This window comes from Hoplias malabaricus, chromosome 18 (genome assembly GCF_029633855.1).
Source record: "Hoplias malabaricus isolate fHopMal1 chromosome 18, fHopMal1.hap1, whole genome shotgun sequence".
Lineage (NCBI taxonomy): Eukaryota > Metazoa > Chordata > Actinopteri > Characiformes > Erythrinidae > Hoplias > Hoplias malabaricus.
The window spans coordinates 9,936,371-9,963,873 of record NC_089817.1 but is presented as its reverse complement, the minus strand read 5'-3'; the positions used below and the strand labels follow the sequence as shown (position 1 = coordinate 9,963,873).

At 40.5% G+C, this 27,503-nt stretch overlaps 1 protein-coding gene across 3 annotated transcripts in view; it reads left to right on the top strand.

Annotated features, from left to right (window-relative positions):
* The window catches only part of nrg1 (neuregulin 1), a 60,159-nt gene that overhangs the window by 7,982 nt on the left and 24,674 nt on the right, over positions 1-27,503 (top strand). For 2 of the 3 annotated variants that reach the window (XM_066651432.1, XM_066651431.1), the window contains exon 3: positions 1,756-1,877. In XM_066651432.1, the coding sequence (XP_066507529.1) occupies positions 1,756-1,877 (122 nt within the window). Of the gene's footprint in view, positions 1-1,755; positions 1,878-13,526; positions 14,251-27,503 lie in introns of those variants that run through there. The other variant, XM_066651433.1, reaches the window with a different exon arrangement.

The following is a 27,503-nucleotide window of genomic DNA, read 5'->3' as shown; positions in this document are numbered from 1 at the left end:
CAAATTTGTAGTCCTATGACATTTGATTATGCAAAGGGCTGTGTTGGAAACTTCCTGTCAGCAGGGCTTTAATCTGGTATTATAAAATGAAGGAAGGAGATCCTCTGGGATTTGAGGCAGTTTTAAAAATATCCGTGTGTGTTCTTGTGTGTCATGATGTTCACTTGATCACTTGTTCAAAATATTTCCTTTTTCGCTGCCTTCGTTAAGCGTGACATTCTGAAACAGAATCAGATAAACCCCTGAAGTCCCACTGACACACAACACGACAAAAACCACTGCAGATTTCCTGTATGACTAAGTCTATCTGCATATATTTGCATTATCACACTTTTACTAAGCTTGTTCCTGGAGAATTTGTATATCATGTCATAATAATCTAGTAATTATAGTTATATGAAGCATATTACCAGGATGAATAATGTTACTCTATTCATTACTGGCATATTCCCGTTTGCGTTTACATTTGTGTTAATGACCGAAAGCAAATTAGGGATTTTACACTCCATCACACAGAAAGGAAATAAAATAGCTTAAAGTAATCAACTCATCATAATGAACCCCCTAGAGCCAGAATTGCAAAATGTAAAACACTGTAATGTAGAGGTTGAGGAGGGACTTTTTTTTTTACTGGAGCTTTTTAATGTAAGACTTCCCAATGTGAAATCTGTAAATGTTTATAGTATTCTTGCCTTGATTTAAAATGTTTTGGGTACAAGAGATGGGCAGTATGACAAATCTGATAATATGTAAAGCTTATAGAGCAATATACAGTACTGACTTGAACAGAGATAAACAGTGGTCTCAGACGTTTGCCCAAGTATTTTACACAATAAAATAAAAGTGTTTCTGATGTTTGTTCCGATACGGACCATCAATATCACTTTTAAAAAATACAATAAATAAATGTGATTTTTATTTTACACACAAAAGCACTGCATTAAATCCAATAGTGGCACAATTTATGATCTTTTTCTAATTAAACCTGCAGATGTTCCGTGTCAGACAGCCCAGTGTTAATTACTGATAACACTTTTAATATTAAGTTAAACAGTGACATTATATCATGATCATATATTGTCATATTTCCCACATTTGTTTTTCTTTCTGCCGCAGTGGATAATATTCATATTTGCACATTTTTATGTTAATCGTCAGTGTGTGGGTTTTTAAAACGCTGTAAAATCAGACACCAAAGGTTTTGCACAGCTGTGCTGGCTATATGCCTGCTGTTCCTGCTGTAAAAGTTTCATTGGCAACAGTGTTTTGTTTATCACGTCTGTGCTGTTGTTAAGTTAAATACACCACTGCACACTTTCTCAGGCAGGTTTAAGATTGTGTAACACGTTGTCTGGGACCTGCCCATAGGTGAAACTGCACGTGAGAACAGTTTGTTTGAGTGCTCCGCAACCCAAAGTAGGACGCTTTATATCCCAACCAGAATATGGCATTGCACATGGTGACCTTAGGCACGTGTGCAGCTGCTCCAGTGTGACCCATTGGTTTGTGATTTTCTGCTAATAACCCTGCCATTTGCATATTTTCATAAGAATGCAGAGAGAGGATTTTATTATATTATATATAAACAAATGTATTTTTGGAGCAGATCTTAAGTTCTGTATACGTTTAATGACTGTCTCACAGACGTTATTGTATTCCATGAAAGCTGTTCCAGGACTGCAAGCACATGCTTGTTTTGTCATTCTGAAATGCCCTAAACTAAACTAATCAAATGATATGTTTTGTTTCTGACAGACGGACATCATCAGAGCTCACGTTAATGAAAGCTTCACAGTCTGATGTTGGTAAATACAAGTGCAAGGCTATCAATGATCAAGGTGAAGATTTCTGGGAGGCCACTGTGACCGTCATCAAAGGTAAGAGCAGACAATTGTTTTGAAACCAGCACTGCTAAATAATAAGCTCTCTGGATTATGTCAGATGTTGTAGTCCAGATGTTAAACTGTGACAGTAGACATTGAGGATGATATTCCTGCTAAGGTGGCCATCACTAGTCCATTGTTGTGAAAGTAGTTTTGGAATATTTATAGACATACAGTACTGTACATTACACTGCTGGCCCGTTTGCTTCACAGGTAAGTTTGCATTTCATCTTTGAACTGCTCTGGTAAAAGTCTGTTTTCTACAAATGTTGTCCTGTACCAAATGTACAGCATGTTTAATTTTTAGTGACGTCATTCATCTTTTTAAAAATGATATATGAGAGTGGGAATAACATGTTTAAAGCTTAACGGACCGGCACAAAATGCAGTTAAAGATAATTTCTAGAACATTTAATTCATCCTATGAAGTATTTAGCAATGTTTACTTTAAGCAGAATCCAAATAGATATTTTTAATATATCAGCCTGTGGCAAAGCTTGACTCTGATATTTAAAAACAAAAGCCTCAACACAGCTGAGCTGCATCATGCTGATATTTTAGTACATGGTTCTGTTCAGTTTTGTTCAAATGGAAGTGATGCTGTATCAAATGCACTTTAAGATTGAAATAATGCTGGCTTATGCATGGGCCTGATGTTGCAGGTACCTGGGCCTCATTAAAACTACTATTTTAACCCTCACAAATAATATGAGTTTTGAAGTATGTCTTTTGTTCATTGCTACACCATATTGTATTGACTTGTGACACTTATCTCTTAATACACGTATCATGAAGTTACTGCCAGTATTCAGCCCTCGATGGCACTGCTTCCCAGGTTAAATATGTTTTGCAAACTCATCCTCATTCTGAAGATGATATTATATTATCAATATTGAGGCTGAGAGTTTGCAGAAAATATCTCTGAGAAGCATACAGTGTTCCTCTTGCCCACTCTCTGCTCTTGTTGCAGCACTGAGAGAGCTCAGTAGGCTGTGCAGTTTAAGCACTTAATCACTTTTTCAATTAGTGAGTAGTACCCCTCTGAAAGTCTGCCAAGACAGGAAAAAGCTGTTTCATCCACATCTTTACGCAGACTGTGAGTACAGCAAGGACAAGCCATGCTCTGAAAAATCAGGGACCTACCCTCAGTATTGACACCTCATAGACCGAGCACAGCATCAGGATCTGGTCACGTCTTTTGTTCACTTGAGATTTTTTTCATGCTTCAGGGTCTGGCATGATTCCATCAGTGTTGAAGGGCAGACGGTACCCATCACTGCACGTTCACGTCCGCTCACTCTGCCAGGGCTGGCCTTGCTGTTATTAGCTTTGTTCAACACAAGGACCTTGTGTGCTTCGAAACATTTGTGCTGCAGGTCCAGGAATATAAGCTGAGATACATGGGAATCTACTGAAATTACCTAGACAGCCTGGTGGAGAGTTTGCAGATGAGGATTTCTTTAATTTATCACTCATCAAAACATTACACTCGTTAGAAGCAGCCCCCCCCTCCCAAAAAAAAAAAACGAGTCGCTTGGTGCTCAGTACCTCTAAAGCTCTGAACTTAGAGTCACACCTGTGTAATTATAAATTATTCTGCATTTCATTGGACTTTCTTATTTGAAAATCTAAATTTGCATGTAGCATTCACTGCATTTGTTAAGTATTTAGACCTGGACTTTTTTAACAAAAATACATTAAATACATGTAAACTTGAAGACTAATTCTGAAAATACTTGGTTAAGCCATTTAGCCTTCTCTTAGGCATGTATTATTTCATATTTTTTTATTATTGTGAACCCTTTTTCAGTGCAGACAGTGATATCCTGTGTTTTCTCCACCCGTCTGTGAGCTATTTAAGTGTCCTACTTCATAAAGAGCTTGTGAGTTTATTTTACACTAGAGTAAAGGCAGAGCCTTAATAAAAAATACATTAAGACATTAGGTGAAATGATTTTAAAAGAGAATCATGAAGAATCATGTATTTTCCCCAGTCCTGGACCCATGTAAAATATAAAACTATTTTAACTGTCAAAGCACTACTCGTATCACTTCAGTTTTTTAAATGAACCTGTAGCAGGGCCTTTTTTAAACCAATGAAATAGACGTTATATTTGCCTCTATGGGCTTTGCCAAGAGACACTCGTCTTGTTATTTTCAGGTTGGCTTATTTAGCCCCATTCATTTATATGAAGGTGTCTGGTTTATGTTCCATTATTTAGGACAAACCTTGCAGCTTTAACAGTAAAGTCGATATAATGGTGGTGCAGTAGAGGAAACGACACTGCTTGCTCAGTGAGTGATGAAGCTGGGGCTGTGCAGGAGTGTAATGTAGCTGCCTGCTGCTATGGTGGTCAGTGGCCAAGATCCCGTGGGTACCATTCGTGACTGTGGATGAACTTGATGTGCTGTGCATGAAAAAAAGATGGTGGGGCACAAGGAAGACAGCTTTTAAATGGAGCTCTGGAGAACTAAACCAATTGTAGGTGATATTAGATATTTTTTTTTTACAAATATATGTTTCTAAATAGGTCTCTTGTTAATACTGCATATAATACCTGATTTTTAGAATTAATATTATGGCAATCATTATACCTGGATAACTTTCATAACACACATCATATTTTATTCACAGTGCAAATATGATTAATGCCATTATAGTGCATCATCAGGTCTAGTAAAACAAGACCGGTTTTGCTCTCCTATATTTATTTAATAAAACCAGTGCAAAACGTTTTTTATGTTGAAATATACTGACGACATATAACAATATACATATATTTGTAGTAGTAAGGCTTGAGTAAATCCACAGTATAGCTCAGAAAATCTTACCTCTGTGTAGTTGATCTTGATAACCAGATCATGTTGTCGTATTGCCCACCTCTCATTGATTTGCGGCATTTCGTCTGGGTAGTTTCCCTTCGAGGTTCACTGTATAAGTAGCATTTCCTTGCAACTTGAGACCACGGGCCATCATTAGCTCCCCTATGAAGACCTCCCCCATATTCATCAAAGCTTTTCATTTGATCCATTTAAGGGAAGTCATTTCTCTCCTTTCCATTGATGTAATGACCGGCATGGCCAGTTGTAACAGATTATTGTTCTAACGGCTTTGGCATGGTTCCTAATCCTGTGCATTATCTACTCAGTAGTTAAAGTAAACGCAGTTCAGCCAATGAGTGCTGTACTCTTTATAGTGATGGCTTTGGATGCGAGAAATATATGTACGCTGCTTCAAAAACTGCTGTTTTTATTTTTTCTTTGTTCTTTGATTTCTAATCTTTCCATTTTATTCTCAAACGGGTATTGATCTGCTGCTCAGAGACTTTTGGAGCCAAAGTAGGCTTTAGTGGACACTCTCATAATGGCAACAGGGGACGCATCTATTCTATTTTTTTTTATTTTAAACTTAATTTACAGAATAATAAATAATCAGATTTGTTTACCCCAATGGATGATACCTGAAATTGAGCAGAATTACTCTTTTAACAGAGTAACTGTATCAGGCAATATCTTCACGCCAAGACCAAGAACCTTTTGATCTCTTACAAAACTAGACATCCACAGAATTGATGGCTATTGATTTGAGTTCTCCCAGTGCACTGCTCCATTCTGCCAAGAGGTAGGCAGTTTTAAAAGAGGGTGATATTGGCAGTGGGTGGAAAATGGATAGCCCATAAGTGAGTATGTTCACTTCTTGCCAGCAACATCTGAGTTAGTTGAATCTTCCATAGGTGCACAAGTTTTTACGTTAAAGGAAGTAGAACTCATTCTGTATATAGAGTGAATTAATAAGAGTGAAGGGGGGCATTGTAATTAATCAAAAAATAATTATTCTGTTTCCCTGATAGACAGTTTTCACTGATTCATCTACAGTGTGTTTTATGTAACGTGCATCCGAGTATGATCATTTTAGTCAGAATTATTAGGTTGTAATGTCTCCCACAGAACACCAGCTGAAGTCATGAGGTCATCTAGCAGATGTATTGTGGTGTTTAGTACTGGGCCCAGTGGTCAGGACCCCAGACAGAAGGTAATGGCGTTGGACTTTTAACTGCTCTTGTACCTCTCGTCTGTAAAACGTCCAGCTGTAGGGAAGGATAATGTGTCAGACTGTGCAGTCCTGTCTGCGAGGCTTAAGCAAGATGTAATACGTGTGGTATTTGGACCTAATACTTTTGATTAAGGTCCATGCAATAGTCAAACTGTTTTCATAAGTTGTTATCAGAATGGGTCCCATTTCAAGTGGAGGACATGAATAAATGTCTAGACAAGAATGATGTCTGCTGGGGAATATGATCTAAATCTGGTAAAAGTGCTTCCTTGGGGCTGTCATACCAAACCCCGGGGCTTGGGGCTCATACTGGTTTAGGTTCTACTCACAGCTGATGTAAGAGCAAGCTACAGAAGGTTTTATTTTTTGTTTGTTTGTTTTTTTTAAGTGACTTTGATACTCTCATGGGCAAAGACTAACCCGGTTAGAAAAATAGAAGAGTGACTGGATCTTCACAAAAATATTTTACTTGTGAGCCTAATGTGGCTGTGTTATGGCTACAGTTGATGGTATTTTGTCTATCCTAGTTTTCTTCCAGAAACACTCTCAGTAGCCTGAGTTTTAGTGAAATGGTTAAGATATTGAGAGTTTTTCTCTCTTGTTTTTGATCTATTTTCCACGTCAGGGCCTGTGAGAAGTCACCATAACAATTTTGCACTTTGAAGCTGCAAATCCCACTAGCAGCGTGTACATCGTCTTTGTTTTCATTTGTCCTTTAAGATCTAGTGCCAGCAGCTTCAAGCTCCCCGGTTTATCCCTCCGCTTTTATTTATTTATATTCATTTCTCCTCTTTAATGTGATAGGCCCTCCTGAGTACATGCACAAGTGAGCCTTCGCTGCCATACTGGGGTGCCTTTCTCACCATCCAAAGTGCCATTGTAACAGTGGGCTTATGCAGATCCACAGAACTGCCTTGAAGGGCATTGATTAATTCAATAGGCTGTTCCTTTTTTATTTTTTTTCTGATCTCAAAAAGAGGGATATTTACTTTGCTCAGTGATCTGAGGGGGAGGGGTTCTTTGACAGATTGTATTATCTTTCTTTCTTTCATCAGGGATTTAATCTGCCTTTGTGAGACATTAATGTGGCTATGAAATCTTTAGATTTAGTCTTCTGATTTAGATGATGAAATGTGACAGTAGCGGAAGTAATCTGGGTAATGTTTCCCTAACCTTAGCCTTTCAGCAAAGCTCAATTGCTTTTGTCTTTATTCCCACTGGATACTTTCTTACGTCAATTACATGGCAGGAAGTAACATTCGGAGTAAAGTTGCTTTTTTATGCCTGCTTAAGTTCATTTTGATGGATATCCTTTACAACATCTTTAATGGCTACACCCTTACTATAAAGTTTTTCCACATTTCCCTTTTCATAGCTTTGCAAGTATAAATGTTATAACTCCCTCCACATGGCCAGTCGTGCCTGAGTTCACCGAATTCCTAGTCACGCCACTGGCTTGCGTACAGGAGCCGTCTGGGAAGAATACTTTGAAGTAGAGAACACACTGTACCACTGCCACAGCATTAATAATTACAGCACTCTGAGTGAGCATGTGGTACTTTCAGCCCTCCACCTCCAGCAGAGCTCCGTTAAGAGCCAGATTATGACATCTTAGATTTCAGAAGCCCTCTCTTTTACAACACGTAACTTCCTAATGCACCTCAACCATATCACTAGGGATAAACTTGGAAAGGAAACTGAAGGAATGGATCATCATTATGGGTTAGGAGCTTTGCGCAAGGATATTATTCCTTTTTTCTTGACAGTGATCTCCGTGGCATGATAAAAACAAGTAAACGAAAAAAATGTAAAACCATGTGTGGAATTTATCATGATTTTTTTAAAACCATTAAAGCACTTCTCTAGTTTGACTTTCACAGCATCCATGGTTCCACCTTAAACCCAGATGCTGCCACACAGTTGTTGAGATTGTGACTGTTGTTCAAAGACACATTTTAAATGGCGTGTTCTGTCTACCAGCTGCCACAATACCGCAAACGCGCAACGCTGAAATACATTGAGCCACTGGCAAACAATCTCACTGCAACTTCAGTTATTCAGCAACAGACAACCGACAAAAACAGGAGCTTTGGGAGCAAGAGTTTACAGCCACACAATAGGCTCTTAAAAATAAAGGTGCTTTAAAGGGTTCTCTGTACAATGCCATAGAAGAACCACTTTTGGTTTCATAAAGAACCACATTTCTTTGAGAGACACTTGAGAGTAAAAAACCTTTTAAATCCAAAGTGGTTCTGCTATGGCATCGCACAAAGAACCTTTTGTTGCACATTTATTTTTAAGAGTGTAATTGGAACTCTTTAATTCCATTTAATGGAGATCATTGATGAAAACTGGGAACTGTTGATTTATTTTTATGTTCATCCAATTTTGGGATTGTTTTTTATTCCCTTTTAATATCAACTCTTACACACACAGAAAATTCTGATATTGAATTACTGAAAAACATAAACACTTTCCAGTGGAGCTTTTGTCTGCTCATGTAGATATTACAAATGCACAGTTTTGAAGATGTAGATTAGGGTCAGCTTTTCTGTGTCTTGTAGATTCACAGGCAGAATAATGATGTCCTCCCTTTCTACTTTTTTCTCAGTTTCAGATATGCCTTTGTTCAGCCGTAGAGGACATGGGCTGAGCTGGCATTAAGTCATGTCCTACATACTATATACTGTTACACAGTGGCACCGCGGTTCTAATTTAGCTTTTGGGTAGATAACCTCAAGTGAAGGACGTAGCTGCTGTACATTTTAAGCATACAGTATCCCCTTGTGCTGGAGGTGTGTAGGTGATCCAGAAAAACACTCTGATGACATATTGTCATGGTCCAGGTCACGTCCTGAGGCAAATTCATATGGGAGCACACTGTATCAGACAGGAGCTGTCCAGCAAGGCGGTGCTGAACCCAGACACCGTCTAGCCCCTTTCCTTCTTTCCTCCACTGTTTAAAACTATCACTGAAGGAGCTGAGGAATGAAGTAGTGTGCAACCAGCCTAACTGATATTAGGGGTTTCTTTCTAATTCCTCCACACACGCACTCCATCTTGAACGTATTGCTTCCTGACCGAGCTCAATTACATACGCAACTGGGATGCCAGCCACAGCCTGTGTGTGTTTGTGTGTGTGTGTGTCAGTGAGGGTCTCTGTGGGAGACGGATGAGCTTGTGGTGCAGGCACCAGACAGGCTGGCCGACAGAGGTGAGAGTGCTGGCACACAAAAGTACACACACACACACAAATCCTAACCACTTTAATTCTGTCCCTCCTGTATAATGACTGTACCACTTTTCTTGAGTTCAGTGACTGCCAAAAGCTGCAATTGAGTGTGTAGATTGGAATACAGGCTGAAGCACCAGTCTTTTTAACCCCCACCCCACCCCTTCCCATGCAGCCAGCAGGAGGGAGAGCTTTACTCACAAATGCTGTCCTGTCCTGGCAATGATCTTGTGCTTAAGAAGGATGAAAAAGGGCTCCTCTATTTCTCTAAAAGCCTCTCATTGTCCGTGCGTCAGCAGAGAATTGCAACATTATTGAATTCCCCTCTGAATTCTGTGTTGGTTAAAAAAGTCCTAGCCTTTTGGCATGAAAATGCACCTCATCTTCTAATGCACCAATAACCGTCTGTCTGCCAATAGGCAGCCTTCTCACTTTTAGACTCACTGCACTGGGAATTTTCTAGGTCAGGTCCCTTCCACACAGACTCACTGTATTTCTCATCTCTATCCTTCATTCTCAGTCCATTTTTCTCTTTCTTTTTCTCATACAGAAATAATTAATTTGAAGTCCTGTAAAAGGCTGCAACAAGGCAATATGTAAATTAATTAATTCCTGTTTTTCTAGGTGAATAATTACCATAACGTTCTGCAAAGTTTATATGACAGGACTGTAACGCTTTCATCATTTTATAGACATCCTTTTTTCTACCATGTCATGGATGAGTGTGTGTGTGTGTGTGATGTTATACTGTATATCTACAGAGAGCTGTGAATCTCTTTTGTTGACCATATTTGACATGCTTCAGCATGGTGCTTTTTTTTTTTGGGAGAAAGGCAAAGGCTGACCTGAAAAGGCTCTTTGACATTGCTGCATCTTTGACAGACAGACCTGTATAGTGTATTAGTCTCAGACACTTTTCTTGGCAACAATTTTGGCTTGCTGTCCTGCGTCTGGGAGCCAGCGACCTTCAATAACAGAAGTCGGTCCAATTCATTAATCCACCCACAATGCCGTTCTCATCATTTTAAAGGTTTTCATCAAATGGTATTCAGAGGGCTGAAGGCGGCTACATATAACGACTGTGCTAGTTCAGCTGTACTTAAGATGCTTTGTACAGACTCTAGTTAATGCCTTCTTATACCATTCAGCATTTAAACCCTCTTCTCCCTATTTTCTCATGGCTAAAATTGAAGCCTTGAGCTGTTGAAAGTCCTGGTTCTTTTCTCTAGAATTCATTTCATATGGGTTTTCTATTGACTGACATGAGAGAGGACCCCTAATATAGTAGATACATTTCCGTTGTAATTATTTGAGGTACGTGAGGAAATATATCTATGATCCATTATGGTGTAACAGACACACACTTATAAAGTTGTAAGGTGTAAGATGTGGAGATATGATTAAATAGTTGTACAAATTAATACTGATTGTTATATAAAAAATAAAAGTTAGTTAAATACTATAGTCGCAATGCCACAGAAATCTAAGCTGGATGGAGTATACTGGGAGGTCCAAGTCTTTTCTTATGCACTCTTGAAATATGGATTATCCATAGGCCCTTCATAGATTTAACACAGTGGGGAATACAGGACAGTTTGTATTAGTTTCTACTGTACATGCGGGACATTAGCTCCAGATATGAAGGTGTCAGTGGGTGTAGGAGGGGTCAGTGTGGAACTGCCACTGACCTGACCTAAGACCCCCTCTCCTGTGTTTTCAGCCTCCTGTCCATTCTGGCCTGGTCTGGATTTGACTCCCAACCCATTAGCACCAGGCGGGGCAGAGCTTAACACCTGCTATCTGTCTCAGTTATTATGGCAAGGAGATTTTGCTCAAAGCCAGCCATGCTGAGCAAGGATTTTGGGGCTGTTAATCCCAGCTCCTTTAGTGTTGGGGTAGTACATTTCAGACCAGGGCAGTGTAGCCCAGGCTTAGAAGAACCCAAAGACCTCCGTGTAACACAATATGGCTGCAAAGACATGTTTGAAGGAAGATGCACTTGAATTAGCCTTAATTGGTCATCTCAGACTTGGTCATTCAACTATGTATGCATCGTATGACGGGGTGAGCACTGTGACCAGAGTGCAGATTTTTAAGAAATAATTTACCTCAGTGTTTAGTCATCAGTTTCATTCAGCAGATCATTTTTGTGTGGACATGTTTAAATAGGGATTCAAATCCACAACACTTCTAAATCCATTTCTTTGACACATGTAGAGACAATGATGGTGGATATGGTTGACTAATCTGATAACAAGATGTCTGGTGTCTGATAGAGATGAACCTAAACAGAACTCTTCTTTAATGTGAACATGCTGCTTCATGTTTATCATAAAATCTGAATTGTCTCTAATACGTTGACATTTAAGTGTTCCAGGGTAGCCATGTTGGATTTAAGATGTTGTGAGTGTGTAGAAAATATCATAAAACACACATTAAATTAATATAATACTTCAAATAATTGTTGCACCATGTTTGAAATTGATCTCTGATGGAGACCAGTGAAGTGAATGAAGTCGATGCCGTGTCGCACTGTTATGATTTATTCGCATGTAATGTGATCACACGGATCCCCAGCCCCCTGCTGGTGAGACTGGTAAGACATTCCTTTGTCCTGCATTGTCCGCTAACACCAGTTAATTGAACCAGAGATATAAAAGCGAATCAGGATATTAAATAAAGTCTGTCGCCAGCACAGATGACTGTGCTAACGTCAATCCAGTCCATCGCTTGCTGAGTGACGCTAAGTGGGAGATGCACTGTGTTTTTTTTTTTTTTTTGTTATTAAAACGGCCAGGCTTCTGTTGTGACTGTGTTACTCCAAATGAGTCTGTTCTTCGTGCAGTATTTATGTGCAGTGCAGGGGCTTCCGGTCTACCTCCCCCTCCCCTATCCCCTGAGTCAGCAATACAGTACCTGGTACAGACAAATGTGATTATGGAACGGAAAAGGGAGGACTGCAAGCCTAGTAAGTGTCAACCAAGGAGAAAGAGAAGCAAATGAGAGTAAAATCTATTTGTCCTTTAATAATCAGGTTGAACCCGGACCCAGATAAGCGGTGGAAAATGGATGGATAATCAGGTTTATATTATCAGTCTTCGGTTGGTATAATCAAATGTTTTCATTCATGTTTTATACTTCTCTTGCATGGAGGCTGATATGAATGGCAGTCTACAGGCTGAGCCCCTTTGAAAACAATAGCTCCTGTCCCATGAGGAATATCACATGGCCTTCACTGGTATAGCTCTTCCTGCTCATAAAATACACCCCTTTTTGTATTACCATAATCAATGGTCTAGGCAGGAGAGATGGACAATTTAATGAGTGAATGAAAAAGTGTGTGTGTGAGAGGGAGAGAGAGAGAGAGAGGGTTGGGACTGTCTGACTTGCTTGCCTTTGATTCGTTGCCATCCTACCTAATTGGATCAAGTGCAGACTTGCCTAGCTCCACGCTTTTTGTTCAGAGCACAGAGCCGGAGAAGCCAGAGAGGGGAGAGTGGACATACCAGAGAGAGAGAGAGAATGCTTGTGTATGTATGAAGGACGGAAAAGAAAAAGCATTCTGAGGCTGAGGAAAGGGAACAAAGCAACTACGTGCATGTAAGACAGAAAGAGAGAGAGAGAAGGAGAGAGAGAAAGAGGAGGGGTAACAGTGAGGGAAGGGGTGTGTGTAATCCTCACTCGCCCATCCCTCAGTGTTGTGTTGCGAGGCGTTAGCGATCAGTTCCTGCTCTTGTCCGCCGGCTCTCAGGAGCGGACAGGCACCTGCTGCTCCTGGATGATTCAGCCACTCACAGCCGCTCGAGCATGAAAGTATGGCTCTACCGTTGGCCGAGTCCCAGCCCCTGCTGCAGTTCCATCCTCCTCCTCCTCCTCCTCCCCTGTCCCTACCTTCAGGTGCACACCAGTCTGCCGCTGGAGTCCTCTGAGCCACGCCGAAAAGGAGTCTCTTGAGTGGGAGGGATCCACCTCTGGGCCGCCCGCTCTTCTTTTGCCTTCAGAGACCGTTATTTATAGACTTTTATATTGTTGCGTGTTTTTCTCTTTGCTCGGCTGAAAGGGAGGATGCCTTGAAAAGAAGACCTTTCTGGCACGGATGTCGGAGCTGCTTCCCAGATGTTAACAAGATTATTCCGCCAGTACCCAAGACCTTCTCTGCTCTTGCTCCCTTCCCCCGGTGATCTGATAATGGACACCACACTTTACGAGACACGATGTGTGATGCAAAGAAAGCTGCTGCTTCTGCTGCCTGTTTAATACTTTGAACTAGAAGCCCGGTGTCCAGAGACGTACTCCTGTTCAAGAGAGGAGGAGAGTGATAAGGAAAAGACAGAAAGAAGAGACAAAGGAAAAGGGGATGGAGTCATCAGGAGTAGAGGAGTCTTCCTCAGTTGTTCTTTGCAAGCCTGCTGGATCCACAACTCCCTTGGGCCAGTCTTCTGAAGGACCTCACAAAGCTGGTCCCGAGGAGTCACCTGAAGAAGAGACCCCAGAAGAAGAGGAGGAGGTAGTCGGGGAGCGTGAGGAAGAGCGTGGACCTCTGCGATGCCTGGGCTTGGCTGCTGCTTCCTGTTGCGTATGTGTTGAGCTGGAGCAGGTGCGCAACTGCGTGCACTCTGAAAAGATTTGCATCCTGCCTATTTTGGCCTGCTTGCTGAGTCTAGCGCTCTGTACCGCCGGCCTCAAGTGGGTCTTTGTGGACAAGATCTTTGAGTACGAACCACCCACCCATCTGGATCCTAAGCGCATAGGTCAGGATCCCATCATCATAGACGCAGATCCCGCACTGGGGATACCGGTGACGTTTCTGCATCCCTCCTCCACCCCTGTGCATTCCCTACCAGCCACTACTATAATTACTAACCCTGGACAGCCTGAGGTGTTTGTGGAGGGAGATTCTACACCTGGTCCTTTTGCCCCCGCCTCCCCCAAGGTGTCTCTTTTTACCCCTACCTCAGCGGTGACTATCCACTTGAGCGCCTCCACTCAGCCCCTCCCAAGTAAAACCCCCAAACCTGGCAGGAACAGCGCACCAAGCCAACATCCCGGTCTGGAATCTAACAACATAATTACTAAAACCTGTAAGTACACTTTGTGTTTGTTAAGCATTGACGAGACCGAGATTGAAAAGTCCAGTTCTGGCATGGACGTGCCCTTAGGGAGAGGAAGGGAATTACTCCAAAGTTTTCAGTTATGATTTTACTGTGAAATGTCATAGTAAATATGAAACACCTATAATGCTCTTAGTTTAAGTATCATTTGGCCTAGACGAATGAACAAAAATACTATACTACTGTAAAGTCTGTAATCAATATTCTATATGTACCTTCAACAAACAAGGACATTAACCTACGTGGAAACATTTACATGTGGAGTGACACATTCTGGAGATTTGAATGTATTTTCTTATTTATTTTTAAAATTTATTTGCTTGTGTTTATCCAGTGTCAGTTTGGGAAACTGCACTGGGAGGAAGTGCCTGTTGCTTGCGCACTGCTCGAGAGTAAACGTGTTTCATCTTGTCAGCTGTGTCACAAAAACTCTGACTAAACCTCCCAAGAATTTGTAACTTTACCTGAGGATTGAATACAGTGCACCCTCCTCCTCGTAACCGCAACTGACAGTTACTACTCTAAATCTAAACAGGATTACCAGACGTCATACCACATCAATTACTTTAGTCCTTAGCAGGCGGCTATAAAACATAGTACTAACATCCTTTTAGGGAGTGTGAAGAGTTTCCTGGCTGACTGATTCATTCGCAGCTCCATAACAAGCATCGGCAGTGCTGTTTCCTCCCATCCAAATGTTGTGGCGTGAGGAGACTTCCGCTACAGGGTGTTCTGCTCCATTTCAAGGTCAGTGTTCAGAGGGCTAATTGATTCCCATCCATCGCCTAGCCACACAGAAAGACTATCCCCAGTAATGCTATCTGCCCGACTAACTGCTTTCCTCCATGACTTTGAAAGCTGAAAGAATTATAACGGCTGGAGGGCTGCCAGACTCGTATTGCGGTGGTCCCCACCACACCTTCCTCCCTTACTCTCCTCAACCACATGTCCTGTCTTTTTTTTTTTTTTTTTCTTTAAGCAGTGTGGGGTGGTGCATAGGTTGGACTGACTTACTGCAGCCAGCTGTCCTGGCAGAGAGAGAGTTAGAGTTTTCAAGACTGCACCGGCACCTTGAGTGCCATCGTTATCACTGCTCTCTTCTGTACTCACCTTTGAAATGAAGCAGATGTATAATTCATCCCCGTCCAGCCTCCATGGCACGACTCTGTGCTTAAACCTTTTGAAATGAGGCTAGATTATCGAATTCTGTTCACTCTCACACAGTGTCTGTTGCATATTCAGTTTAATCAGCAGTTGTTGAGGGAAGCGTATTAATATCCCAGAGATTAGGTAAATGTAGGTAAATTGAAGAGCGAGCTGGGTGCTAAGCTAGGGGCTAAGATAATATAACGACTTGAAAGGTGTTTTGTATGAAAGCATCGTAAAATGTAACTTATTCAATCTAGTTTGACTGATCCTGCATAAATTTGTCAGACTTAAATGGTTTAACGGTCTTAATCTTATAACAGTCAATTAGTGCCTAACTAGCTATATTTAAGCAGTGCTGTTGTGTGAACCAACATTTGCATGTATTACCTGAATCAGAGGCTGCTGCACAGCTAAAAGCCCTTCCCTTTTTGAGCAACATGATCAATTGTTCAGGCCCGGAATGGAAATGCGATCGGTTTCAGCAGTAATCGCAGTCTAAATCAATACACACAGAGAGCAAGTCAGCTGCTCCAGCAGGAAGCCCAGTGAAAGCGATAGTAATCCTGACCCTGCCGGACATGCACAGACTAATTGTCCAAGACAACAGGGCTGAAAGTAAGCATCTTTCAAAAGCTCAATAGCTTTTGCGTATGTGTGATTTTAACGTTGTGTTCTGTCACATTGCGACTTAATTATTTGAATTTAGAAGCTTTGGCTTTTTCTAAGACACTCAGATATTATAGATAAGACAGTGCTGAAAAATGTCTTATTTTATAATACGGACATTCCAGGCAAGACATTCACATCTTGTTACTTCACAACATCTTTTATAAAATACTGTTTTAACACAAGAATGTTTTAAAATATCTTTGCGTTTGAGTTTACACTTCACTGGCGTGAAGTGGGGTGGAAATTAGGTTGGATTTTAATTAGTGTTTTATAACTAAGGTGTGGACTGAAATGTTGAAATGGAAACATATCTGTTTCTTTCACTATTTTAAGGGTAATTTTGAGAATGTGCATTTTTGAACTTTAGAAGTTGAAGCCAGGAAAATGCTGTCTGAGAAAGTCCTGATTTTTTTCCATACCCATTATCTATATTCAGATAAACTGCAGTAATTAAAATTGGGTGCTTGCCTGTTTCAGTTGTTCTTGTATTTCCCTTGGCAGTAGGTCTAAACTATTTCAGAGCAATATAAGCTTCATTATTCAAATTTGAGGGCCCTTAGTCTATTTAATATTACCTTGTCTCAGCAAGTTTGCTTCAGAGTAGAGTCACCCACCAAGCAGAGTAGCCTTAAGCCTAGTTTTGCCTAATAGGACACGTGCACAGAGACACACACACACACACACACACAGTTGAACATTTTGAACTAATGGTACACCTGCATTCTACCTGTCTTCGGGCAACTCTGTCAACACAGCCCCATTAGGAGGAGAAACATTTGTATCTGCTGGCCGACTGAGTGTTTATCTCATACAGAGCTGATTGAAGTCCACTTCCTCCAGGGACTGCCGCTCTAGTAGTGTGCCACACGCTGCTCTGTAGGAGGCCTACCCACTGATCAGATACAGTGAAATTGGGGGTGGGTTTTCCAAAGCATTTAAATGCTTTTTCCTGAAGGTTTCTGTGGATTGCTTCTTGCTCGCTTCCCACTTAACCAACACACAGGGCATGACACAAGGGTTCTGATGTCATGTAAAATAGTAATTACAGTTGGAGACTATAATTTGAAGCTGGATACGTGTGAGATTATAGTTATGACAAACATAGGACTTTAGTTCTCTGTAATTCAGCTGCCTCTGTGGTCAGTGATATTCTGACAGAGACGTTATGATGAGCACTTAAGGCGAGCTTAAATTTAAAGCTAGGAACGGCTACAGGTCCTTTTTAGCTAGTCGGGGAGACCAAAACCACAATGTATATTATACATACTAATAGTATAATATTCCTAAGTTTCTTAATCAAATCTGTACCAGGGTCAAAAGCTCTTTCTCCATATAGAGAGTGGCATGAGTAACAAGTGCAAGATGTCATTAACCACATGACATCAAAAAGACTCCGGATTATTTTTCTAACTTCAGTTGAAAAACTCTAAACTGACCCACTTTCTATATAGTACATAAAGTTTATTTAAATGCTCTCATATTTTAATAGCCCTTCTTTAATGTAGTCAAACACGAATCTGTCGGCTCCCTTTGAATTTAAAAGATGTTGAAGATGAAACCAAATTTTAAAGCAGCTACAAATTGTGATTTGACATTAAGGAAGATTATAGAAAGTTAGTTTAGTTGTTAACCATATTCTGAACTATATTCAATAATAACATTTAAATCCCAGTTGTTGGCTATTCGTGTTGAGCTAAAGGCAATTCTGTGATATTCCCAGCTTTGTTACAGAATCAAATCAGATTAAAACTTTTTCTGACTTGTCTCTGATTTTGTGCTGGTGTCCTGATATTAACATTGATGCTAGGCTCTGTTTTTGTGGCATTATGCTAGCTCTATATTTAGCATGTGGGACTGTTCATCTGTCAAAATATATTCATTTTCTGGACTCGGTTAAAAACTGATAAACCGCAACAGTGTCTCAGGCCTGTTATGTAGGTGGCAGTGATTCTCAAGCAGTAACTATATAGAGCTTTACTGAGAAAAGACTCTTTGTTTTAACACATGTAACTGTAGTTATGTCATTGTCACATTTCATTCTGCTGCTTTTTATGGCACAGCTCTTGCTAGCTCTCTGGTGCTTCGGGTTTTGTGTTGAGAACTTATAGATGGAGCTGTTATTACCCTCGTAGCTTTATCGATCTTCTTTTCCCCTGACACTTCTTCTTCTGGTTCTCCTCCTCGAAGTTGGGATTTACGAACAATACCTTCTTCGATGTGATTCCGCTGAGCCTTGTTTTAAATTGTTCCCCAGTGAAAGCTGGAGGATTATTGATTATTTTTCACTTTATTTGTTTAAACTAAAAATTTCTCATGCCTGTTAGACCTATTATTCTTACAGGTCCTGTGTTTGTCAATATACATATTTATATTGATCTCTTGTTTGTGAACATGAACAAGTACCTTTGGCACGTTTATCTTGAAATATTTATAACGGCTTTGAAAATGCTCGCACAGTCCATAAACCTGTAGGTCCCTATCTCAAAGCCACGATAGTTATTTAACCGTAAGAGCCTATACAGTTACTTAATAATGTATACATGACTTCCCACACACTGCTGTGCTGATGGCTTTATTGATTACTACAGTCTGCCTCCCCAAAGGTGGCTCTGTGTCAGTCAGCGCCACTTCCCATACATTTTTCCATTTAATACTGTAGGTATTGTAGCTAGATTATACAGTATTTTTAATACTCAGAGCACAAAGTATTATTTAATGTGAAACTAATATCGAGGTTTTCTGTAACGTTTTAACCATGGTGTGAAGATTTATATCTTAGTTGGACTCATAATGTATTATTATTTTGTCTTGCCCAAACTGCAGGATTAAGTATCTGTACACTTTCCGTAAATTACCTCATTCTGATTGGTTCAGTACAAATAGGTCCAAACCAAACTTTACCAGTCCCTGCATACCTTAACATAAGTGGTAAGCTAATTTCAAGGCCTCATTCGACTTATGTTTATATATTCATATGTCTGTATTTAATTTTTATTCTCTTTCTAACTCTGCCATTTTCAAAAGTGTTTTAACTTGAGGATAAAGGCATTCTGCAGAGGTGTCACTGTATAGTTTCTGTGAATATTAGAAGGGAATTTTCTCTGAAATTATTTGTAACAACTGCAGACAAAGCTCATTCATATAAATCATCTGATCAGTAGTCATTTAAATTACAGCACCTCTACATGTTAAACTAGTCCAGCTCAACTGAGATTTTAGCCAAGATTCTTCATTCTATTTTATCTTTTTTTAGCCAAATTTTCTTTGAAGTTCTGCCAGTTCCTGTAAATGATATGTTCATCCAGACCTCATCCCCTCCCTCTTTTCTCTTGTTCACTGAGCTTTTGTTCTGAGATAATTAGGTTCATGTAGAGGTCATGTCACGCACTTAGCAAATGAGTGTTGGTCCATCACCGCCACCTCTCACCTATAATATTGTTGTCCTCTTTTACCAGAAGCATCAAATCTCGTGTATGTTAGTGGTTTGGTTCCGGGCAGCTTGAGGATGATATTAGTTTTACTTTAAATATACTAATGTGGTAAATGTCTTGTTGTTTAATTAATGCTGGTGTCCATGATTGTTTACGTAAGGCTAACAAGCTTTCTGATGTTTGTATTCTTTGTCAGTCGCAGCATTTCTGAACACTTTAATAAAATTTAAAAGGAAAAGCATCATTGAGGTGTAATACACCTGACCCAGTATGTCCTAAAGAGTTTACTGAATGTCAAGGAAATTACTTTAAAATACAAACCTGTCAGAATTCGTATTAAAGTACAAGTTTGTTATTATGGATAAAGAATAAAATCTTGGTTTTGTGTTTATATCAGCCAAACACTTATGTAGATCATGCTTTATTGGCTCTCCCAGTGGCATCTCTCACTCTCGCCACCCTGCTCCCACCTTCCCTCCACCTCTAACATTCTGTCTGGTTATGTATGTTTCTTATTGTCCATAAAGACTATCCCACTGTACTGTATGTGCGGTGCAGTGGACACACACTTCATCAACATGCCCGCTGCCCACCTAACACAGCCACCCATCTGTCCAGCCAATTAGCAACTGCAGCTTGCATCACACTACACAACACCACTGATGCATTCTAAACGCCCTACCAGAATTGTGGCTTTCTCCCTTGATCTTACTGTCACCGACCTGGGGAAGATGCACAGCCGTGTTTGTCAAGTGAGGGTTAGCTTCCTCACCTTTGATCACATGGCAGTGTTGACAGGTTCTCTCATGACTATGCAAATTAAACAATTAGAATAATGAAGATGTTGAATTGTAGTTCCCAGTGAAGATGACAGGCCTTTGCCTGCTGCCTTTTTGAAACTATATGACAGTTTGGGCTATGTTCTGTCAAAAGCAATTTAATTTCAAAAGACTTCACAGCACATTCTGATTACAGTGCTTTGACCCACAAAGCTAACCATGAGCATGGATTCATTTCGGCAAGTTTTGGAGGGATGAGCATGAGGCAACTGGATTAGCACTTCAAATGTACAGAAGGGTCAGACCCCCAGATGAGGGCAGGAGGCTAACGAATTAATTTTCCTTATGGGGAAAGGCCAGCTGAGGCGACCATCTCTAATTTAATTAGACTGCAATGAAGTGACATCTGGCAGTTATGCCATCACCGAAGGTAGATGCCGTTAGATCTTTGCCATTCAAAGTGGATTACTCTAATGGCTCTTCATGTTCGATCCTTCGTCCTACACCAGTGACTCAGCAGACCAGACGGCCCTTTCTCTCAGAGTCCTTGCAATAATCTGTGATTAACCTTTTCCTTCTGTAGTCCTCTATCTATCATTGTATTGTATTCAAGGCCTTTTGATGCAGTTTTAGGCAAACCTTTCCATTGTTTTTAAGATTAAAGGCCTGTCCTTGTATTACCATCCTCTCAGACATCCTATTTTTTTTAAGCCTGTGATGCTGAAGCGGATGGAATATGTTTAATTGATGATGAAAGTGCCTCTGCGCTATTTGTCAGATAAAGCCCATTACCTAATGATATGCCATGTCTCATCTGTCTTATGCTAGACGCTCAGGTCACTTGCCTTTTTAGTTGTAAGATTTAAAATCTTTTACTCTTCTCTGGGGTCGAGGATGAAAAATGTGCCTTTCTCTGCTTACAATGAGTAATCCATGAGGAGGTTTAGAGATAAAAATCAACAGTGTTCAACTGGAAAAGCCCATTATGGGAAGGACGTGCTCATTCAGCCACTCCTACGAATAGGAGCAACAGAGGAGTGTCACATTGTTTAGTTTTGTAATATACAGTACCTCAGCGTTTAGCCAAAATTTTCCTTCTTTTTTTGTGTCTGCAGGTGACTCACTTATTACACAATTTATTACACAATCAGTTGTTGATTAACTCTGTGGTAAAGCTGTGGTGTCTATAACAGACTTTAACTGATTGAGATTTAATCTTCAGGAAGCTGGTTAGCTGTAGTTTTAACTCATTAACTTTCTGTCCCCTAAACATGCAGCCCTTCTTACACATCTGGCACCAGTCACTAACTAACCACTAACTGTTTCCCAAACAACATTCACTATCTTCAGTTAAAGAAACACAAATATCAAAAATAGCTTGTTTTATCGTATAAACATATACTCTTTATTTGTAACATATTTGTTTAAACCGAATGCTATTGGCATATTGTACAGACTGAATATATGATACCTCCCCGGAAGAGCACAGCCCCTAGAGCCCTTGCTGTGCAGTGATATTGTCAGGATGCACATCAGTCTTATGTTACATTGCAGGCAGGCAAGGTCACCAGAAACGAGAGGCACTGCATCAGCATGTTTCCTGTGTGTGAATGTGCCCTTACTGTTCTAACGCAAGGCAGAGCTTTCAGCGTGCGGCAGCACTGCAGAAATTATTCACATGTTCTAGCATTAGTAGTTTAACGAGTTAGTATAATCACTAAAACTGACCTCTGCATTTTCTATTAGTTACAAAGACAAATCGCACAAATATTAAACAGACTACTGCTCACGTCACTTTGTGACTGTAAAGAGATGTGATGGTGTGTAGAACATGTGTTTACCCCCACTGGTCATGCATATTAAATGACTCATAATGGGCCATGTTGAGCGAGGCAGCATGTGTTAAAATGATTAGAACCCACCTTTAAAGGAATCAGCACCCTGACATCCACTGCTCCTTTTTATTCTCAATCCAAAAGGCTCCCATGCTACTTTTAAATCATTTTATTTCTCTCTCTCTCTGATCTAGGACCTGGTTTATGTACTCTACATTTCCATGCATCAAAAAAACACACAAGCCCAGTAGCCCATAACAATTGTGAGGTTAGCGTCAGTTTAGGCTTAAAAGAGAGGAAGGAATCCGAAAAAAGACAAACCACTCAGAAGATTCTTCAATCAACTTTGTGCTCACAGATATGAGGCTTTTCTTCTAAACGTGGGTGAACCACAGTTAGCTGGATCGCGGTCTGTGCTGCTGTCTTTAGTCTGCTCGCTTATGTAAGCACCCCCTAACCTCAGCCTCAGTAATACCGTATACCAACTTAATATATTCAGATGGAGTGAAGGGATGAAAAAAGTAAATGCCTCACATTATTAGTTTGAGCTGCACCTAGGCTCTGCAACAGCTTGAGGTCACCATGCTCAATGCAACAGTTCAACACTCTTTGGGAGGAGATTCATTCATGGGGGCGCCACAGGGTACCGGGCAACACCGGGCACCGCCATAGGGCAACACACAAACTAATACATTCATTCATACACTCACACCTATGGACACTTGAGTCGCCAATCAACCAACCAATGTGTGTTTTTGGACCGTGGGAGGAAAACCGGAGCACCCGGAGGAAACCCATGCAGACACAGAAAGAACACACGAAACTCCTCACAGATTGATGATAGAGTTTGGATCAAAAAGTCTTTCTAAAATCAGTACCTTACCTCACTATTGATTCACGTGGCCAAATGGCATCAAAAGAAATCCAGAATATTCCCAAATAATTCAAATTATTTACTGCTATACTCTCTTTTAATGCCCTTCATTAATGGAGACACATATGAGGTGCACAAATCTTTCACCATGTAGTGTATGACTCTATCTGTGATATAGTTTTGCACTCGGGAAGGTAAAGGCGGTGTGCTTCATCTGAGACACATGAAACCTGTCCCTGCATCTTTTTAAATATGCACTAATGTGTTATTAATGTCTATCGTTTCATAGCATAAATGCAGTATATTGTGTTTGGTGTGGTCAGGTAACTGAGTGTAATATGTACAGTTGATGAAGGCCCATTTTGTTCAGGACACTAACTGGGGTAAGACTACATCATGGGTTTGCTCACACAGGTGTCCACTTCTCACTGAAGAGTGTGAGTGTTTTTAGCTGTGCTCCCCCAATGCTGGTCCACAGTGGTGTGTTGTATTTGGTGAAGTGTGGAGCACTCAGCCTAACGGAAACCTTCACTCTACAGCAGTGAGATAACCTCTCGCTGTTCCAGGAAAAGCACAAGCTGACAAAAGAGATGTTAAAATATCAATGAGCACGCATCTGCTGCTTCCTCCACCATTAAAAAAAAAAGATGTTAAATTCCAATAAGTATGCATGGGCAGGGGCAGCATGCACAGAAATATTTGCAGTGATTACAGTGCAGCAGGGGAAACTGAAGATTATACAAACAGCTTCAGAGCAATCTACTCTCTTTCTTTCTAATTCCCTTCATTCTTTCCCCTATTGCATACTCAATGAAACATATCCCTCCCTCTCTCTATCGCTTGCTCACTCTCTCTCCCCCTGCCACACCTTGCAGAGTGTTTCTCTCTGCGCTATTCCTGCATTCACCTCCTTTCTTGCTGCACCGATGATAAATTACACTGGTTTATTAACACAACACACTCACTCTCTGTATCTCCCCACATACTGTACATCCTGTCAGAGCCACACAGTCATCACCGCTGGAGGTATTCTGCTGTAGGTTTCTCTGCATCAGGTCACTGCACTGCAGCAGTGTGTATCCCGCCGTCATTGGGCTCCTTTGGGAGAGAACGTCCAGTCAAGGTTAATCCTGTAGGCCCGGCCCAGTCTGCCAAACACTCTGTCCATCTATCAGGCCTTCGCTGTGTGTATTTACAAGTGGTTTCCCACAGGGGAATCCATGAATTCTTGTTTAATTTCCCCAAACCGACTCAGCTCAATACACACTGCACCTGCTTAGAAAACATAAAGATGAAGAAGCCTCCAGTCGCAATCCCCTACCCCGCAAAGTGCCTCCTCTGAGCTTTTTCTTTTGTTGTTCCCGCTTTTTCCTGAGTGTGTTTGTGATTCTCACTCCCTTAGCAAATAGAGCAATTTAATGTCCTGAGGGTCCATGCACATGCACTAGTTTGAATAATGAACTGATTTGTGGTGCTTTTCTGCTAAACTATATTTATTTGTTGTGTGCTGCCACGGCATATGTTTATTGTTTTGTTTAATTATCCTTTTCATTTAACCAGTAAATGCATATGCAGTGCCTTTGTTTGAGTCCTAGTCTAAGAGACGTACTGTTTGTTTTGGTGCTGTGCTATGAATCATTCAGAATATCACTCAACTTTGAAAAACTTTGAATCTATTGAGAGTGACCCTTATTTAAAACTTAGCCAGTGTAGTAATGAATGGTAATGTAGTAATGAAGCTGAATGGTGAGCTCATAAGAGAAGTGATACATGTTAACTTTGTGATTGATATGTGAACAAAGCTACTCAGACATATATTACATGGAACAAAATGTATGATATTTGTTACAGCAGCAGTGCCTGTACACTAATACTAGCTTGTCCATTGCTGGACATAGTTCCTGAAATGTCTTAATTAATGTCAGAGATGTCTCAGTCCAGCAGATGACCATTAGCGCAAATGGGAAAAACGTGTTTCTTATTTTGAGCTGCTGTCGATTTGCATGGCCCAATTCCGTGCGCTCAGATATTAAACCCCGTTTGCTGCTTATAGCATTAATCTCTTGATTCATATTTCATTGTCGCCTCAAACTTCCTGCCTCATTTGAAAGGAGGGCTTAGTCTGTGCCAGCTCCAAACAACACATTTGTCTGTGCTGCCTGATTCTTTATGGATGCCTGTCCTAGCACAGCCTCTTTAATAAGGCTGTAATGAGGAAAGACAGGCTGGCATCCAATGGAGCGGCCTTTTTGAGGTATTATTTATAAGAGATGCCAGCCTGACATTGTGGCTCTCTTGGAATCTGAAAGACTCCAATGCGATGATGCTTAGTCATACCATACCCAGAGCAGACCACCGGATGAAAAAGATGTGATATACTGTGTGCATTATTGATTTTTTACAAATATTTTTATTTATTAATGTTTTTTATTTGATTTCTGTGAAGCTTGATGGGAACAAATGCACACAGGAATTAAACTGGAGACATCATTTATTCATTGCTTCCGTTTGAGGGCTCTAAGACACTCCTGTGAGTTTCCTTCTGTTGAAACTCTTTGAGGAGTCCTTGGCAAAGTCTCCAGTGAAGCAGAAGGCATGTTTGCTGTTTGGGAAATATGACAATTATCGGTGTGTGTTCTAGTGATAGACCAGTTCTTCTCATGGGGATTGAAGTGAGTGGCATTCAGGTGGTCATTACACAGGTACTGGCTTGGCATTTCTGTTCGTCTGAGAGAAACTAAAATAACTAAAAGTTCTAAAAGAACTGCACTACCCAATCTGTTCTTGTGAAACAAACAACACACAGAGAACAGCATGCATTGCCACATCTGGGTCTGTTTCATATTAAAGAATAATGTGGCTATCCTACTGCAGAGTAGTTTAAAACATCCTCTGAATGAAATGTGCTACCATGAAGAACTGGATTCCCAGTATATAGTATAGCAACCTTTGTTACAGGATGAGGGGTCTTTTACAAAATGTTATGTCCTAGAGTCATTGCAATAGTAGAGATGAAAACCAACACCTAGCATTCTCCATTGCAGCAATCATAACCAGAGAGATAAAAATAGAATTTTAAACACTAAATAGCATTTGTACAATCTTTAAAAAGTGTAGAGGTATACGTCAGCCCCGATTTTATTCAGAGTGAATGTGAAACACCTGTAACAGCAGGAGCAGTAAATTGGCGGTGACCTAATGAAACATTTTTCTGTCCCTTTTATTAATGTGAGGTAGAAACATACAATTCAAAGCCTCAAAGTTTTGGGTTAATCCTGGCCAACTATATCTGTCACCAGCCTGTTTTAGCCAGTGGCTTCATTCAAATAATTAGATATAAAAATGATGGGATGTGGCGGCACGGTGGTAGTGTCGTAGTTACACAGCTCCAGGGACCTGGAAGTTGTGGGTTCGATTCCTGCTCCGGGTGAATGTCTGTGAGGAGTGTGGTGTGTTCTCCCCGTGTCCGCGTGGGTTTCCTCCAGGTGCTCCGGTTTCCTCCCACAGTCCAAAAACACACGTTGGTAGGTGCATTGGCGACTCAAACGTGTCCGTAGGTGTGAGTGAATGTGTGTCTGTGTTGCCCTGTGAAGGACTGGCGCCCCCTCCAGGGTGTATTCCCGCCTTGTGCCCAATGATTCCAGGTAGGCCCCGAATTGGATAAGCGGTTACAGATAATTAATGAATGAATGAACGAATGAATGAATACCATTTTTAATAAGTACAGTGGACATGTTGAGCTTGCAATAAATGATAAGAAGAAGCTAAAATAAATCAAACAACAGCATCAGGAGGCTATAGTTACATAATTTGGTACAGGTCATATTCCATTTTTTTCTTGTTAATAAGCGTTTCACAGGCAGGGTTTATTTTTATTCTTTTATTTAACAGTAAAACAACATAAACTGAACACATGCTCTCAATTCTCAAAATTGATCTCATCTTAGATGAGATATCTCATCATGAGTTTGTCCCCCATGTCTAAGGAGGGTGGGGGGCACCTGCACAAACATGCGCCCCTTACCAGCCAATAAAAATGCAGCGACTGCATTCCTGTGTGCTAGGAAATTAAATTTGTATTAACCCAACAAATACACCTGATCTGTGCTAACAAAGTAATTTTCACACACAGTATAATGTGTGTCATGTGAAAATATCATTTGAACTAAACCACTTTTGGGGAAAAACCTATTTGTAAATCTAATTTTTTACAACATCTGCTTTGAAACTACACATGTGGGGAGCCCATGGATAGGCTGATGTCCACACCATTAATAATGCACTGGTTTTAAAGTAGTGTTGCACTCATTCATCCAGTCTCATGGCTGACATATTGAATTTAGCTGCCGGTCTACCATGGCAGTGTATAATAACTTAATTAGACCAAGAGACAAGCCTGTAAAAGAATCCATTCTTCTCCTTATAGGATTTACATAGATGTAAAATGTGTGACTGGTTTTATATATGGTGATACTATACAGCATCA